The 17288-nt window shown below is 38.7% G+C and overlaps 1 protein-coding gene across 6 annotated transcripts in view; it reads right to left on the bottom strand.

Annotated features, from left to right (window-relative positions):
* The window catches only part of PCCA (propionyl-CoA carboxylase subunit alpha), a 365469-nt gene that overhangs the window by 164204 nt on the left and 183977 nt on the right, over positions 1-17288 (bottom strand). For 4 of the 6 annotated variants that reach the window (NM_001444590.1, XM_084981107.1, XM_084981108.1 and 1 more), the window contains 2 exon segments: positions 1048-1158; positions 16144-16219. In NM_001444590.1, coding sequence (NP_001431519.1) covers positions 1048-1158; positions 16144-16219 — 187 coding nt within the window. 6 annotated transcript variants of the gene reach the window in all.

Below are 17288 nucleotides of genomic sequence, written 5' to 3'. Positions count from 1 at the left end.
AAAATGGAAATCATGCTAAGGTTGTAAATCTATGCTTCTAAAAATTCAAAAGTTCAGCAAAAAGAACCCAAGGATTCCTTGGTCTTTAAGTTCTAAAGTAAAACACACTCTTCATTTTTCTTGATACTAATGAGAAAGCTGTGTAACATTAAAGTTTTGAAAGAGCAAAACAATAATCTCCAGTTAGTCTTATGAAAACCCTGTTGTTATAAATTCTGAGGAAAGAAGTTACTTTGTAAACATATTTAACAGCTCAACTATATGAAGCTGACCTGACTGTATACGCAGCTCCTAAAACGGTGGAGTCATTTGATATGCTACGATATTTTAAACGGACATAGAGAACACTCAAAATTTCTGAGAAAAGATCTAATCTCCCTGTCCCCAAGTTCATCAGAAACATATGTAAAGACTTCTGGCTCTCACCTGAATAACACGTCTGATAAGGTGTGTCCAAGGCCTGTCAGTGTGTTAAAACCATGTTGACTCAATGCTCATTCAAGAGTTTTCCCTGTCTCTCACTTCATGAACAATTTTCTACTGCCTGGAAACACTCACTGATAACTCTGCAGTGCTAAGTTTCACATTCCACTCATTACTTTAGTCAAAACTCATTTTTTTTTTCAGAATAAAAACCATCATCTTCTTAGACATCTTCATTTTCCTTAATAGGAACAGCACCTAGAAGTCTGAAATTTTCAGTGATAATTTTCTTACGGATACAGTTTTAATATTAAAGATGAGTTCCTGCATATAATCATATCAGCAGGGAATACAAATCTGAATGGACTTTCGGAAACACAACATTCCAAATACTGGTGGAATTCCTTACTCAACAAAATTACAGATTATTATACATTCATGAGTCACTCATGAATACTCAAAATCATAAATGTCAACAGTCTAGGATACTCTAAGTATATTAATAAGTCAAGTATAACATGGGCCAAAGGCCTTGATTTCGACATAGAATAAATTATACATTGTAATAAAGTATAAAAAACTAATAACTTCAGCATATACCAAAATACTTCAATACATACAAACCTTTAAAGCCATCAGGATACACATCGGAAAGAAATTTAGTGTTGATGTCTCCTTCTACGAAGCGCGAGTTGATTATCACCTCCCGAAGCAATGCAATATTATGTGTAACACCTAAAAATAAAAGAAGAACAGACTGAAATGAAGAACAATGAGTCAGTTGAAAATCTAATTCTTAGGGTCAGGGGAAATTCATCATTAGTGTTCCCGGAACTCGCAAAAACCACGCAGGATTACTTCAAGTCAGGAACGACAAAAAATTCTCTGAACTTGAGCAGCAATGAAACACTAAAAGTACACTTAAGAAGCCTGTGATTGCCAAGCCAACTCAATGGAAAGTCCATGACTTTCGATCAAGTGTCAAAGTACTAGATATGCATTTGGGAAAAAAAGGGAATGAATCTCAACCCTAACTCACATGATATGTAAAATTGCCTCAAATTAGGTCACAAGTCTAAAACTGTAAGACTTATAGAAGAAATTCAGGAGAAAAATGTTACTTTAAGGTAAGCAATGTACTGTTAGATTGTACATTAAACCCATGAACCATAAAAAGAATATTAACAAATATCCATCAACATTTTAAAGTCTGCTCTTCAGGAGTTCCTGTTGTGGCTCAGTGGAAATGAATCCGACTAAGACCCATGAGGTTGTGGGCTCGATCCCTGGCCTTGTTCAGTGGGTTAAAGATCCGGCGTTGCCATGAGCTGTGATGTAGGTCGCAGATTCGGCTCAGATCTGGCGTTGCTGTGGCTGTGGTGTAAGCCAGCGACTACAGCTCCAATTCAACCTCTAGCCTCGGAAACTCCATATGCCACAGGTGCAGCCCTAAAAAACAAAAAAAAACTATATACAAAAAAAAAAAAAAAAGAATAAAGTCTGCTCTTCAAAGGATATGGTAAAGAAAAAGAAATGGCAAGCTACAGACTGAGAGGAAATATTCACAACACATATATCAAATAAAGAGCATCTATCTGGAATATGTAAAGAATGCTTACAATATAATAATAAGATGACAGACAAACCAGGTGAAAAAAAGGCAAAAGGAGACATTTCACAAAATATATACAAATGGCCAGTAAGCACAGGAGATGTTCAATATCACTGTCAAAAAAATGCAGTGAGATGTGTCCAAACACCAATTTGAGCGGCTGAAGGTCAAAAGACAGATAATACTAAGTGTTGGTGAGAATGTGGAACAAATGAAGCTGTCACAAACTGTTGGGGGGAAGGGGGATAAGTTGGTACATTTTCTAGTTTATTTCCACTTTGGAAATGCTTGGCAGTTTCTTTAAAAGTTAAACATATACTCACCATGTGACTCAGACCATTCACTCCTAAGTATTTACCCAAGTTAAACTAAAAACATACGCCTATACACTTATACACAAAGGTAATATCTTTATTTGCAGTCAAAAGCTGGAAATATCCATCAACAGTGAGTGGATTGACAAGATGTGGCTTGCCCATACAATGGAATTCTACTTAGCAATAAAAAGGAGTCCCTAATACACACATAAGGATACATCTCAAAATCATTATGCTCAATTAAAAGAAACAAAACCAAAAATAATGCATACAAAATGCAGCCTATAGAAAGCAGATCACGTGGTTGTACTGGGACAGGGGTGGACAGAGGCTGGATTGCAAAGGCCCGGAGAAAACTTTCGGAGGTGACAGCAGTGTTCACTATCTGGATGGTATCAATGGCCTCACAGGTGAATACATACGTCAAAACTCACCAAAATGAATACTTTAAACCGGAGATTGTTACATGTCAAATATACTTCAAAATAAGTAGAGAAGGAGGAGGGGGAGGGGAAGAGAAAGGAGGAAGACAAAGAGGATAAAAAAGACGCTTATGATCAGGTAGGAAAACTTAAGCCTGGTGCACAATGACTACTCCCGGGGTAAAGTCGAAAAAAGCCACTACCACAAGAGGGATATAAAGGGTATTAGGAGAAGATATATCAAGAGCTTATGAAGGGAGGAGATTACAAAGACAGAAGTTGTACAACAAGCTAAGCCTTAGCACAGACCTACCTCCCTAACTTCTACTTTCATATTCTGTAAGAAAGCAGCTCCACAAACCTAAGCTTACACCTATCTGGAGGGTGTTCCTATCGTGTAAGGCAAAGATAAGCACACTATGGCCTGCACATCAAATCCAGCCTACCACCTACTTTTGTAAATAAAGTTTTATGGAAACACAGCATTGTTTATATATGGTTGTCTTCATGCCACAGCAGTAGAGCTGAGTGGTTGCAACAGAGACTTTGTGACCTACAAAGTCTAAGATTTACCAAGAGTTTGCCCATATCTGCTATGAAGTTTCAACAATGTTGAATTCTGAGCAAATTAATCCAAATTAATCTATATCCATCAACATTTTATCTACACCTACTATGCATGCAGCAGTTAGATGTCACAGGAAGGAAAATGAAAACAAACAGTATGGGACGTGTTTTGGGGGAACTTTCAGGAACAAGTTACAGAACAAGAAAATTACAAGGGAAAAAGAGACAAAAATAAGAAAATTGTGTTGGAGTTCCCTTGTAGCACAGTGGGTTAAAAATCTGGCATTGTTACTGCAGGGGCTCAGGTTGATTCCTAGCCCAGCAACTTCCACATGCCACAGGCATGGCAAAAAAAAAAAAAGAAAATCATGATCCAAAGAGACTGACTCATTTATCTAATATTTAGTACAATATAAACTACAAAAGTAATAATACGTAAAACAATTTTTTAAAATACAGAAGTGTATTGTGACAGACTAGAGGTTTCCCTTCATATTTGCTTTTCATTTTTTCCCCAGTAAAATCTTAGCTGAACAAAAGCCCACCCAGACACAGACTCCATTTCCCACCTGTCTTACAGCTAGACATGACAAACTACTTTCTAGACAAATGACTCTAAGTTAAAGCAATGTAGCAACTCTAGCCTCACCTACATGAAAAAAGGAACTGCTCCAACTTCCTTTCCCTCTTTGTTCCCATGGGCTTCTAGACGTGGCAGGAGCGCAGCTTTGCCAGTGAAGAGGAAGGAGAACACCAAGGTGTGGGGGTGGGAGGAGGGGAGAGACCTGGGTGTGTGTATCTCCTGGAATGACCACAGAACACTAACTTGCCCATCAGCACAGACCAGCCAGACCACGAAATGAGAAGGAAATAAGTTTCTATCTTATTTAGACCACTGGATTTAAGAATCTTTGTTTAGCAGGTTACCCTGTACCCTGACATGTACAGATGGGGGAGAAGGTCCTACTTTTCAATATGACTTCCTATCTCCGACAATGATAACCACTTACAGGCATTTCTCGACGCATCTTTTTGTAGTGGACCATATCAGCAACCATATGAAAAATTCTGAGCACCTCTCTTCCTGATTCAGAAGATATTACCTGTCTAAAAGGTGACAAAAGGCAATTTTCTGTCTATTCTAACCACTTTAAACATTTAGATAAAGTTGTAAAATTCAAATTTTAATGCTATTCCTTTAGCTACACAAATATTCCATGGAAGAAGTAAACCTGTGTAGACAATGATCTAATAGATATCTTTTATAACAACTGCCAAGGAGAAATGCAGAGTTATCCCAATTTTGCTTTGTGGCTAATGACTTAGCCCATACTCAATTACAAATGTTTTGAATGGCACTTGTAATTATGTATATTTCTATGAGGAAGTTTTGAAAGGTATAAGAAACTTCTGATATTACCAATATATCTAATAAATCATTGCAAAATCATTTGATAAACAAAAATGAAGAGCAAATTAATTAAAAGCAAAGTGTTAAGAGGCTTAGAAAGACCAACTAAGTAGGCAAGAATTTAAAATAGAAGTCTCCCTGGGAGAGTTCAGGCTACAGAAAAGAAATGAACCCCTTTGTCATATGTTTTACAAACAGAAAAAATGAAATCACTTTTGAAGAAGAAAAGTTATGGATTGCCAGAGAGGTTTACAAGCATAGGAAATGACAAATGTGGCGTTCCAGGGTGAGGAAAGTATTTGTGACTTACACAAATTTTCCTGGCTGGGAAAGAAAAGAGAGAAAGATGTAGAAGGACACAGGGGTGGGTGATATTAGAGAGGAACTTAGAGTACTTGAGAATTTTCATTGTGGTAAAAATACAAGTGGACCCCCCCCCCGGGTATTTTTAAGAGGAGGATTGAAAGGAGAACACCACGGCCAAGGCATGTGAGCCAAGAAGAGAGGTGCCCCTGAAAAGTCTCACAGGGGCACTGAGGGTCTGGTCTGACAGCCATGCAAAGATTCCACTTCTCCTTGAAAGCAACTGGAATGGCTGAAACAGGGCGGCGTGACCAGATTTGCGCATTCCAGGAATCACTCTGGCTCTGCTGCAAAAGAGGCTGGGAAGGTGCAAGAATGAAGATGAGAAAAAGCAAGCTGACAAATGCAGGAGACATGATGAAAAATGCCAAGGCCTCAGATCACAGCTAGGGAGGGAGCGGACAGGACAGCACGGGAGAAAAGCAGCCGACTTGAGAGGTGTCGAGGAGGCAGATGGGGCTTGGTGGTTCGGTGGATGTGAGAATGCTTATCTCGCTAACTGATGTTTCAGGAATAAAACTAACAGAAAAAAGCATTTTCCCTTTAATGTTCTTGGAAACATTACATATGACTATGCAAAATCAAGTGATTATCTATATTTCTTGCCTAAGGACGATAAGGTAAAACAATGGCTAATGGCAGGCAACCAAAATCTAGGTCCCTGCACTAAGTGCTCCCCCAAAACCACTGTATGTTAAATAATGAATTCTAAAGCCAAACAGAGAAATAATCCAAAAATTATTTTATACCTAAAAGCTCCAAAGATCAGATAAATGGGGAAAATTATTGAACTATGAAAATATATTCCACAGAGCTGAGTCACCATTTTGTACTTGGTTTACTTCCCATGTCCCTGTTAAGACAATGCTATTTAAACTGATCTTGTCCAAACAGTAAGCGGAGAGTAGAGACACCCTTAGAGTTAGTTTATAACTTTAACCATATTATTAGTCACATACTCATAAAAATTATGGCTCTCAGCTTTGGACTGGGAGTTGAGGATGACCTCTGCCAAAGTTCATGAGGTCCCATCTGCATGGGAAAAATCACCACCAGGCCACAGAAGAGAGGAGCCCTAGGGGTAGCCTTCTCCTCACTACCTGCTGGTTCCAAAACACCAGCCAGACATTAGCTGCGCGCACTGCCAGGATCAAACGGAGGCCGGCAGCCTCTGCTTACTTCATGGGGTCTCAGAAATTAACTTTAACCAAATTACATTTTTGCTCTAGAGAATCTTTATCTTAAGGAAAACTCATCATCAGTTCAGGAAGAAAAAAAAAAAAAACCCATATTTGAACAACTAAACCATTATCAAACTAAAGAGTAAATTGTCTACTTTCTGACCTTCCCCAAACAATTTTTTAACCCCTCTATTCTTTAGAATTAGTCAGATGAATGATATTTAAGTACAAACCACAACTGCGTCTCTGTTTTTATTCCTTAAATGTTAGCTTTGGGAGGAGGGGTACATATGCCCCTCCACTTATTTTTTAAAAGTCGTCATTTTGGAATATTTTCAGAACTACAGAAAATTCACAAAAGTAGGACAAAGAGTTACCGTATATATTGTACCCAGGTTCTCTAAATGTTAACATCTGACCACATCTGTTTCGTCATTCAGTCTTTGAATTTATGTACACACACAATTTTTTTCTTAGACATTTGAGGGTAAGTCACAGGTAAGATGCATTTTACCTCTAAATACTTCAGAGTACATTTCCTATAACTGAGTCTACTATGTAATCACAGTAATCAAACCTAAAAATTAACATTGATAAGAATATCATTATCTATTCTAAGACCTTATTCAGATTTCACCAGCTGTCCTATTTATGACCTTTACTACAAAAGAAAACCTTTTTCTGGTCCAGGAACTAATCTGGGATCACGTGTTGCATTTAGTCGTCATGTGACCTTAGTTTCCTTTGATGTAGATAAGTTGATCCATTTTCTTTGTGTTTCTTGACCTTAACGCTTCTGAAGAGTACCAGCCATTTATACTGTACCCTTTCAGTCTGGTTTGTCTGATATTTCCTTGTGATTGTATTCATGATGTACAGTTTTTTTCCAAGAATGTCACAGAAAGGATGTGTAATTTTCAGTACATCACATCAAGAGGTATATGATGTTGATTTGTCCCATTACCAGGGACATTCATTTTAATCATTTGGATAAGATGCTAGGTTTCTCCATTTTAAAGGTACTATTTTCCATTGTAGTTAGTTACAGGAGATGTTATGAAACTAAGCAATACCTGTTTCTCAACACATTTTCATCCACCAATTTTAGCATCAATCACTGATGATTCTTACCCAAACAATTTGATGTGTGCCAACTAGTGCTTCTTCTACATTTATTAGTTAAAACTCTACTGTAAGGAAGAGCTGTGAGTTCCACCCTCATTTATCTGTTCTTACCTGTTTATACGAGTATAAACTCAAGGAATTCATTTTATTTCATGGATTTTGATCTACCGCTAACATTATGTATTTTTTTGCTGAGATTTTCCCAGACTGGCCAGTGGAAGCCCCTTTGAGCTGGCTCCTGTGTCTTTTGGACGTGTCATAATGTGTTGAGCACTTGATGATGTACTTATACAAGATCTTTGGGGCTCATCTTGCGCTCTTCCTGAAAGTGGCTATCTTATCAAAGAGTACTGGTTCTATTCACGAAAGAAAACAAGACATGCATGCTTGGTATGCTCCTTGCTATGGGTGTCAGTGCTTCTACGACCTCTTGGCAGGGCAGTAGTTCTCAATCGTTTGGCCTGATGTTCCCCTCAGGGGACATACGGCAATGTCTGGAAGTATATGGTTATCACAACTGAGGAGATGCTACTGTCCTTCAGTGGGCAGAGGCTGAGGATGTTGATAAACACTCTACAATGCACAGGACAGCCCTTCCCTACAACAAAGATCTGTCTACCCTAGACGTCAACGGTGCTCAAGTTGAGAAATCCTGAGCTTGAGAACATGTATACACAGACACACACACAAAACTACACATGCAATAATATATTATAATTATAATATATTTATAATTAAATAATAATATATTATTTTTCGATCTATATTAAAGACTATGAATTCACACCAAGCTTCCAATCCTACACCATAAGGTCCATTCTATGCTTTTCCATTTCCACATCTGCAACTCCTTTCTCTGACAGTGAGAAACTTAGCTCTTCTTATCCACAGTACATGTATTTATTTCCTCAATCCCAGAATATACATAAACTGGTTTCAGAACTGCTAGTTCATGAACTAGGAAAAACAAATCTACTAACGAAAGTTTAACATTTGTTTATACATGTTTTATCTTTACCTTGAGTGTATCCAGTAAAAATACTACTAAGAGCTTTTTAGATTAGTTTTTATTCTCTTTCCTTCAGCATGATTATATTATTCATATAGTCCTATCCACTTGTTTCTTTTTGTTTTCCATTTTGAGTTTTTTCCCCAGAACATTAAAGATTTTATTTTAAAATATTTATATGGATCTAAAATAAGAATTATACAAAAACGTATTCTCAAAGACGTCTTCCCCCTTCGTCCCATATTGTTTCCCATCCCCCAATCACTTCTGCCACATCATCCCTCCACCTCCCATAGGTATGTCATCTTTCGTGTACATGTTTCCAAAAACGACAGATACATGTGTATATTCTTATTTCTCTTAGTTGTCATGCCAATATCTACTTTCCTTTCCTTCCTTTAATAAGAGAAATGCTTCGTTGTAGCTGAGTATACCTTGGTATCAGCTACATCTCCCACTTTCTTAGCATCGGGCGTGACCATGTAACTAACCACCAATATGACAGAAGCAGAAATAAAGGGAGCGCTGGAGGAGGTTATGCCCTGGAAAATAATGAGTGTGAACTCCCTTGCCCCTGCTACCTTCCTGCTGAGGCTGGATGGTAGGCATGAAAGCAGCCACTTTGGGCCCCAAAATGAAAACCATCTGCTATGAATGCATGAATCACCCTACTGGCCCTGACAACCTCCTTTCTCCACTGTCTGATGGGAGAGCAATTGTATCTTGCTTAGATCACTGCATGTTTGAGTCTCACGGTCACAAGTGCAAGACTAGCTTAACTCTGAAGGTGTTCACCGGGAGGGGGGCGGAGAAGATTTACATGCCAGGAAGTGAAAACAACAATGAAACAGGAAACAAAGGGGGCCTGAAAGAAAGAGGCATCAGTGAGGCAGAGGCAATGCGAAGACATGACAGCAGGGAAGTAAGTGATCCTCAGCCCACAAGGATCTCACTTCTCCAGCAGCCCCCACTCACCTCCTTGCCATCACGGCCACTTCCCAAACCCGACCTCTTCTAATCCTTGGAGAAACTTCTGTTTCTCTGGGGTTTATTTCATCTGGTCAGAAAACCTTCTCCAGTTCTCTGTTATGTATCAACATTCTTGCCACAACATAATATTCACTAAAGAATCTGTGTCTGTCACGCAACTTGTGACCTTCCCTCTGATCCTAATTCACGTCACCACAGCGAGGACAATCAATGCAACACAATCTCAGCTCAGTTCCTAAGATCTCATCTCAAGTAACTTGTTCTTCCACTTTAGCCACCTGGTCTGTAATCATCTAATGTCCAGTCACTGCACCACATCCAAAATCACCAATTCAAATATATCACTTTCCAGCTGCAATACCCATCTTTCCAGCTTATGTCCCAAATGCCTTTGCTGGGCTAATGCTGAAACTTCCAGTTTAGAAAGTGAGACATTTTATATGTCAACTGCCCCTGACTCTTCTAAAGAGTTAACGATATGAAATATAATGAGGGCAAGAAAATAAAGAGATATGGAGTTCCCACTGTGGCTCAGCATGTTATGAACCCAACTAGTATCCGTGAGGATGTGGGTTTGATCCCTAGCCTCGCTCAGTGGATTAAGGATCTGGTGTGTTGCCGCAGGCTACAGCACAGCTCACAGACATGGCTCGGATCCCATACTGCTGTGGCTGTGGTGTAGGCCAGAAGCTGCAGCTCCAATTCAACCCCTAGCCTGGGAACCTCCATATGCCATAGGTGCAGCCCTGAAAAAGAAAAGAAAAGAAACAGACATGACCAATGTAAACTTTGGACCATAGATAGGGCTGATAAAACAGATAAAAAGCATACTGTGGGGAACAAGTGGGGAAATTCCAGTATGGACTGTCCGTATACGTGATATAATGAGATTGCTGTTAATTTCTTTGGTGAGATAATGGTATTGTGGTTTTATAGGAGCATAATCTTACCCTTGAGATGCATGCTGAAGTATTTAGGAATGAGGTGTCAGGATGTCTGCAACTCTCTGTCAAACAGTTCAGAAAAAAAATAGAGGAGATACGGGTGAGGAAGAGGGGAAATACAAAGAAGGGAAAAATGTAAAAAAGCAAATGTAGCAAAGCTTAATAGTTAATCTAGATGAAGAGTGTACCAAGGTGCAAAGTCCTATCTATTCATCTTTTCTCTAGGTCTGAAAACACCTAAAATAAAAAGTCTGGAGGCAATGTATCAAGAACCACCCTCCTCTTTGAGGTAAAAAAAAATATATATATATATGTCAATATGATATGTACACATTCACATCTTTCCCTGTGCTCAACCAAACATAACTACATATGTTAGGATGCGAAAGATTTTTCTATTTTTCAATTGAAGTATAGTTTATTTACTATATATTAATTTCTGCTATGCAGCAAAGTGATTCAAATATATCACATACATACACACACACATTCTTTTTATATTCTTTACCATTATGGTTTATCCCAGGATATCGAATATAGTTCCCTAGGCTACACAGTAGAGCCTTGTTGCTTATCTATACATAATAGTTTGCATTTACTAATCCCAAACTCCCAGCTCATAGCACAGGAAGGTTTTAACTAAAGGACTGGACTCCACATTACTCTCCAGATTCTTTTTCCACTTTCACAATTCATATGGACATGATTTCAAGTCAGAGCTGCACAATATTTTATACTGAAGATTTCCGGGTTTGGTGGACACTGCAGTTGGTCAGAATTCTGGCTGCTACAAACAAGTTTGTTGTCAAGGTCCACGTAAACATCAACTCACAATTCAGCCTTTTAACACCATAGGACAGATTCCCGGGAATGGAGGAGTTAGGTGAAAGGGTATGTACTTTCAACAAATACCAAGTCATGCTTCAAAGATGCCTGGGTGTGCCCATCGCCTTTATTTCACCAAAAGAGTTAAGTTTCCAATCTTTTTCAAAGTGCTGCTGGAGCTCCCTGGTGGCTTAGCAGGTTAAGGATCCAGCATTATCACTGCTATGGCTCAGGTCACTGCTGTGGTGCAGGTCTGATCCCTAGCCTGGGAACATCCACATGCCAAGGGAGTGGCCAAAAAAAGTAAAAACTTAAAAAAATTTTTTTTATTTTTATTTTTTGTATGATTTTTAATTTTTCTGTTATAGTTGATTTACAGTGTTCTGTCAATTTCTATGTTTCAGCAAAGTGACCTAGTCATACATATATATAGACAATCTTTTTCTCACATTATCCTCCACTGTGTTCCATCACAAGTGACTAGATACAGCCCCCAGTGCTATACAGCTTATCCATTCCACATTCAAGAGTCTGCATCTATGAGCCCCAAACTCCCAGTCCATCCTCTCCCCTCCCCTCGGCAACCACAAGTCTGTTCTTCCAGTTCATGATTTTCTTTTGTGTAGATATGTTCACTGGTGCCATATATTAGATTTCAGATATAAATGATATCATGTGGTGTTTGTCTTTCTCTTTCGGACTTACTTCACTTAGTATGAGAGTCTCTAGTTCCACCAACGTGGCTGCACCACCGCCCCGGACACCACAGCCTGAGATGCTCGGGTGGGGGTGGGCGGTGAGACTCCGGCTCTGGAGGTCAGTTCTGCGGAGAGGACTAGGGTTGGCTGTGTGGAGACAGCCTGAGGGGCTAGGGAGCGGTGCTCCACAGGCTGGGAAGCAGAACACCACAGCCCAGGGAAGCGGGGACAAGGTCTGGGCCCGCAGGAGAAGCAAGGCGCCACTGTTGGGGAGGGGAGGCTGCTGCATAAAAAATTGTTTAAAGTGCTGCTACTCTTGGGAGTTGTTTTAAGGAAGCCATTTCGCAAAGTGAAATACTCTCAACAGAGTCACCTTTAAGTCCTAAAGCTGCCCTCATTTTACTGTCAAAGGAGCAAAAGGAAGAGGCTATAGAAAGAAAGATGCCTTCTCCACCCCTGAATTCCCATTACACTCATTCACTCCACTATTAGGGCACCTGTGAATTTATATTACACTTATGTATTTTCCACACCAAGTATGCTAGAAACTCTTTGAAATATAGTATCAACCACTCATTCAACAAATATTAATCGCCCACCGTGTGTCAGGCCCTACTAAGCACTGGCAATAACACAAGAAGATAAACACCATCACTGCCCTCGTGTACCTAATATTCTTAAGGGATACGCCAACATTTAGCAGTTAATTACACAATTAATACTTTAAGTACAGTTACGGTAAACGCTTTGAAGAAGTAGAACAGGGTGCAATGAAAGCATATAACTCAGCACACAGTTCCAGGAATGACCTAAAGCAGGCTTTCAATATTCCTTAACATTTAATAAATTTCACCAATTGATTTGATAATGATGCATGACATATTTTACCCCCTTTTTTGGTCACATCTGCGACATATGGGAGTTTCTGGACCACAGCTACAGTAACACCAGGTCCTTAACCCAATGTGCCAGGCTGGGGATTGATCCAGCAATGCCACAGAGACAAGCAGGATCATTAAACCACTGCACCACAGCAGAAACTCCAGTTTTTAAACCTGTGGTTTTACAATTGCAATGAGGGAGGGAGAAATGAGGATGGGAACTAAAGTTCCTGAACTTCACAAGCCAGATCTGCGCTGAGCCCTTCTGCATACCTAAACCCGAGTTATCCTCCCACTAATTTAAAAGGTGGAGACTCACTCTATTTCTTAAATAGTGAAGTGTGAGATTCAGAGATCCAAAGTAATTTGACAAAAATCAGTTACTAAATGGTATCAGAAAAGGATGTGAAATCTAGGCCTGTCTGATTTCTTTCTATTCATCACAGTGAATCAAAGGAAGAAATTTCAGACTAAGCCTGGGAAGAATCTATCTGCACAGTAAAATACACTTGGCTTTGCATGTGATACATTTAAAGTTGGGAGAATAGTAGCAAGCCTGCTTTGTAATTAAGTCATTTAATTTAAAAATACAGTAACCCCTGGATCTATACATAAGGTACAGCAAGTAAATTAGTGGAAAACATGTTCATTTAAAGAGAGACCAGGAAAGGGTATTCTGTAAATATAAAAGAATAGTCCTTTCAGAAGCTAGACACAGTAGAAGAATAACTTTTAGGTGGGGCCAATACTAATTTAACATTTTGACAACCTGTCCACATGTCATGCCACTGTGTCACATTATGTCGAAGTTTAACAGAGATGTGATATGACAAAATATTATTACTCAGACTGATGATCTCAAACTCATGAATTTACCACTCACACTCACTAGGATGAAACCTAAATTAACCACCGTCTAATCATTCAGCAACCATGATTAGAAATTCACTGCTGAGTCAGGGGGCAGAGGGGGTTAGGAGGATTATAGAAAACTCTTCCAAATATTGTAAAGGCCTCTGGGAATACTCTATCAAAGTACCTTGTTTATGTCTATGTCTAGGCATAGTCAAACACACACAGACAAACACACCCAAATTAGGTGTGTGTTCCCAACATGTACTAGAGTGATCCTGCGGCAGTATTATTTCTGTAAGACAACAGACCTCTCAGGGCCTACTTAACTAATACACAGAAAAAAATGTGCATCTGCTACTTATGGCAGAACACAGCAGAGTTATAAAACCAGTCAATATTCTGCAACTAGGCTAAAATGGAACTAAAGAAACAGTAGAGGAATTCCCATTGTGGCTAGGCGGTAACGAATCTGACTAGTAACCATAAGGACACAGGTTTGATCCCTGGGCTTGCTCAGTGGTCCTTCCTCAGAACCCCTAGCCTGGGAACCTCGATATGCCAGAGGTGCGGCCCTAAAAAAAAATGATAATAATAATAATTTAAAAAAATTTTTAAAGACATAGCTAGAAAGAATGTGAATGGAATTTTTCAGATTTTTAGAGGCTCTGGATATTACTGGTACTAATTTTTTAAAATTATATCTAGGTTTACTTGAGTGCTTTCCTTTCATGGATGGAGGTGAATCACTAGCCTATGAGCTTAGATATAATCACTGTCACTTACTGAAGAGGGGAAGAAAGAGGGTGACAGAAAAAAGGGAAGGGAGGGAAGGCAGTTCTCCTGATCTAACAAGAGAAAAGCTAGAAGAGAAAACAGGAGGAAGGACAAAGATTGCATGACTTGTCTGCCAACCGATGAAAATCAGCAGGGCAAGGTACGTATGCGAAAACTAAATCGTCCTGGGCTGCTACTGTACAGTTTTACAAACTGTTCACTGCGCAAAGGACTTGGTCAAAGGGGTAAGGTAAGGGTTTTACATGCTCCACTGCTAAGCTGGGCTCACTGTCTCAGGGTTGGATTCACCTAGAGAGGAGAGCACTTTTTCTAATTCACATAAAGTTGCAGCCGCTTGTCAAGGCCTATGACCTACGGGCTGGGTCCACTCAAAGGGAGGCCTTTCGAGATGGCCTAAAAGCTCCACATGGCCTTGCGGCGGGCTGTGGAGTTATGCTCCATCACCCTTCCACCCTGCTGGCCTCCAAAATCTAGCCTCCCAGCCTCACTGTGACATTTCATGATTCCCCAGAAAAGAGCCAAACTATACAGACAGTCTTTCTTACAGAATGTTCTTAGACCTACACTGTTCATTCATCATTCAAAGTGAATCTGTATTTCACACTTTAAATTTGATATTAAAGTCCATTGTCCTGAAGTTGACAATCATTTATGTTGGGCTAAAGTAAAATGATCTTTTCATGAAAAGTTACTAACAAAATTTATACTGTAATTTATTCCTTAAGAGGAATAACTATAACTCTGCTTTAATTATTTAAATTTAATGGCGTTCTTAACACAGTTATCACTGCACATCCTAAAGGGTTGTAGGAATATACTTCGCTACACATTGCAACTATCCTATATGTACATAAGGTGAGAGAACTGAATTTCCTAGAAAATATTTTACAATTTGCTCTAATTCAGAGGAGCAAAGAGCTATTCCCTCTACTCTCAAAGTAATCAAAGGTAGGTCACTATAGGTTTTTTTGGGTTTTTTTGTCTTTTTGCCTTTTCTAGGGCTGCTCCCCAGGCATATGGAGGTTCCAAGGCTAGGGGTCTAATCGGAGCTGTAGCCACCAGACTACACCACAGACACAGCAACTCTGGATCCAAGCCACGTCTGCAACCTACACCATAGCTCACGGCAACCCCAGATCCTTAACCCACTGAACAAGGCCAGGGATCGAACCTGCAACCTCATGGTTCCTACTAGGATTCGTTAACCACTGAGCCACGATGGGAACTCCAGTCATTATGTTTTAAATCTCCACATATTTTCAAGTTTCATACTTCAAAACAATACAAACAAACAAACAAAAAATACCACAGCAAATTTGCTGTGAAAATGCACAAGCCAATAAAGGACTACAGAATGAAGAACCATTTTACATACAAAACACATGCCTATAAAATAATCAATGCTCATCTAGAAAAAGTCATAAATCATAAATTTAATTAAATAGCTTAATTTCAGATGTATATGTAAAATACAGGATTTATTTACATATGATATGTAAAGTATAGCTATAGAAAATGAAATACCTATTCTTAATCAGTATGCCAATTTAGGTCAAGCTTTTCTGATTTCTACTATTTAAGTAAGCAAATATTATATTGAATTCTCTAATTAATATACATAGTAAGCAAATAGTCTATTGAATTCTCTAATTAATAGATCTTCAAGCTGTTTCTAAGAACTGGACTCCATGCATAAGAACAAGACCTCAAATCCTTGTTTTTTACCTCGAATGACATAATTATCCAGGGCATTTTCCATTCTCTTCAGTGCTTCCATTCTATTAGAACCATATGTGATCAGCTAAAAGCAAGCAAACAAAATTTATACATATATATAATTTCTCTGTAAGCCAAACACTTCATCCTAGTAAAAATTTAAAATATTTCATAACAGATTTCCAGAATATCATTTGGAATTTCCCAGTGGTTCAGTTTTTATTGGAAAGTATGTCAATTAAGATTTTTTTTAACAAACATTAGAATCAAGCTATTTAAGGAGTTCCCCCCTTTATCAGTGGGTTAAAGATCCGGCGTTGCCGTGAGCGGTGGTGTAGGTCACAGATGGGGCTCGGCTCTGAAGTTGCCGAGGCTGTGGCGCAGGCCAGCAGCTGTAGCTCCAATTAGACCCCTAGCCTGGGAACTTCCATATGCCTCAGGTGCAGCCCTAAAAAGCAAAAAAAAAATTAAAAATAAATAAATAGTCAAGCTATTTAAGACTCTTCCCCTAGATTTCACTATCACAGAAAAGAGTGATTTGAGATAAACAAAAATGTAACAAAAACAAGCATAAAAAAATTTAAAAGATACCAAAATATGAACATTTGGGGTGGGATGTAATCATCTGGGACAGTGGAAGATTAGACAGGATTTGTTTTTTCTCTCCCAATTCTTCCGTGATTTCCAAGTTGGACACCTTAAATAGCTCACTTTTACATATAACAGCCCAGTAGCAAGGGGTTCGTGTATCAGAAAAAAAAAGGTCTTACTCTTCTGTATGATTTTGTGCCTATTTACATGTGTTTGATCTTATACAAATTAGCAATAAAATAAGAACTATTTATAAAATATTTTTCTGGTTGTTACGTTAGTCAATCTGCAGTTGGCAGTTTTTCGCTACATTTTATTAGCTCTTCAATATCAAGCCAGATTGATTTGCAGGCTCTTTTTCTGAACAGAACTTGTATTCATCTAAAATTAGAACCATATATCTATAATATTTTAATGTATTTTTAATTTTTAACTAGTGTTTTCTAATAAACAAAGTACCTAAAGTTTACATTTACAATATTAGTGTCAAAACTTACGTGGAAAAAAAAATTGGTTTACTGCAACTACATAAAAAGGTACATTTGGGAAGAAAAACCATCCTA

The sequence above is a fragment of the Sus scrofa genome, chromosome 11, assembly GCF_054392235.1.
Source record: "Sus scrofa isolate SSC_HxYL_T2T_F1_AM1 chromosome 11, Sscrofa_HxYL_maternal_Yorkshire_Landrace_v2.0, whole genome shotgun sequence".
Lineage (NCBI taxonomy): Eukaryota > Metazoa > Chordata > Mammalia > Artiodactyla > Suidae > Sus > Sus scrofa.
The sequence above is the reverse complement of the archived record's forward strand: the minus strand, read 5'-3'. Positions and strand labels throughout refer to the sequence as shown.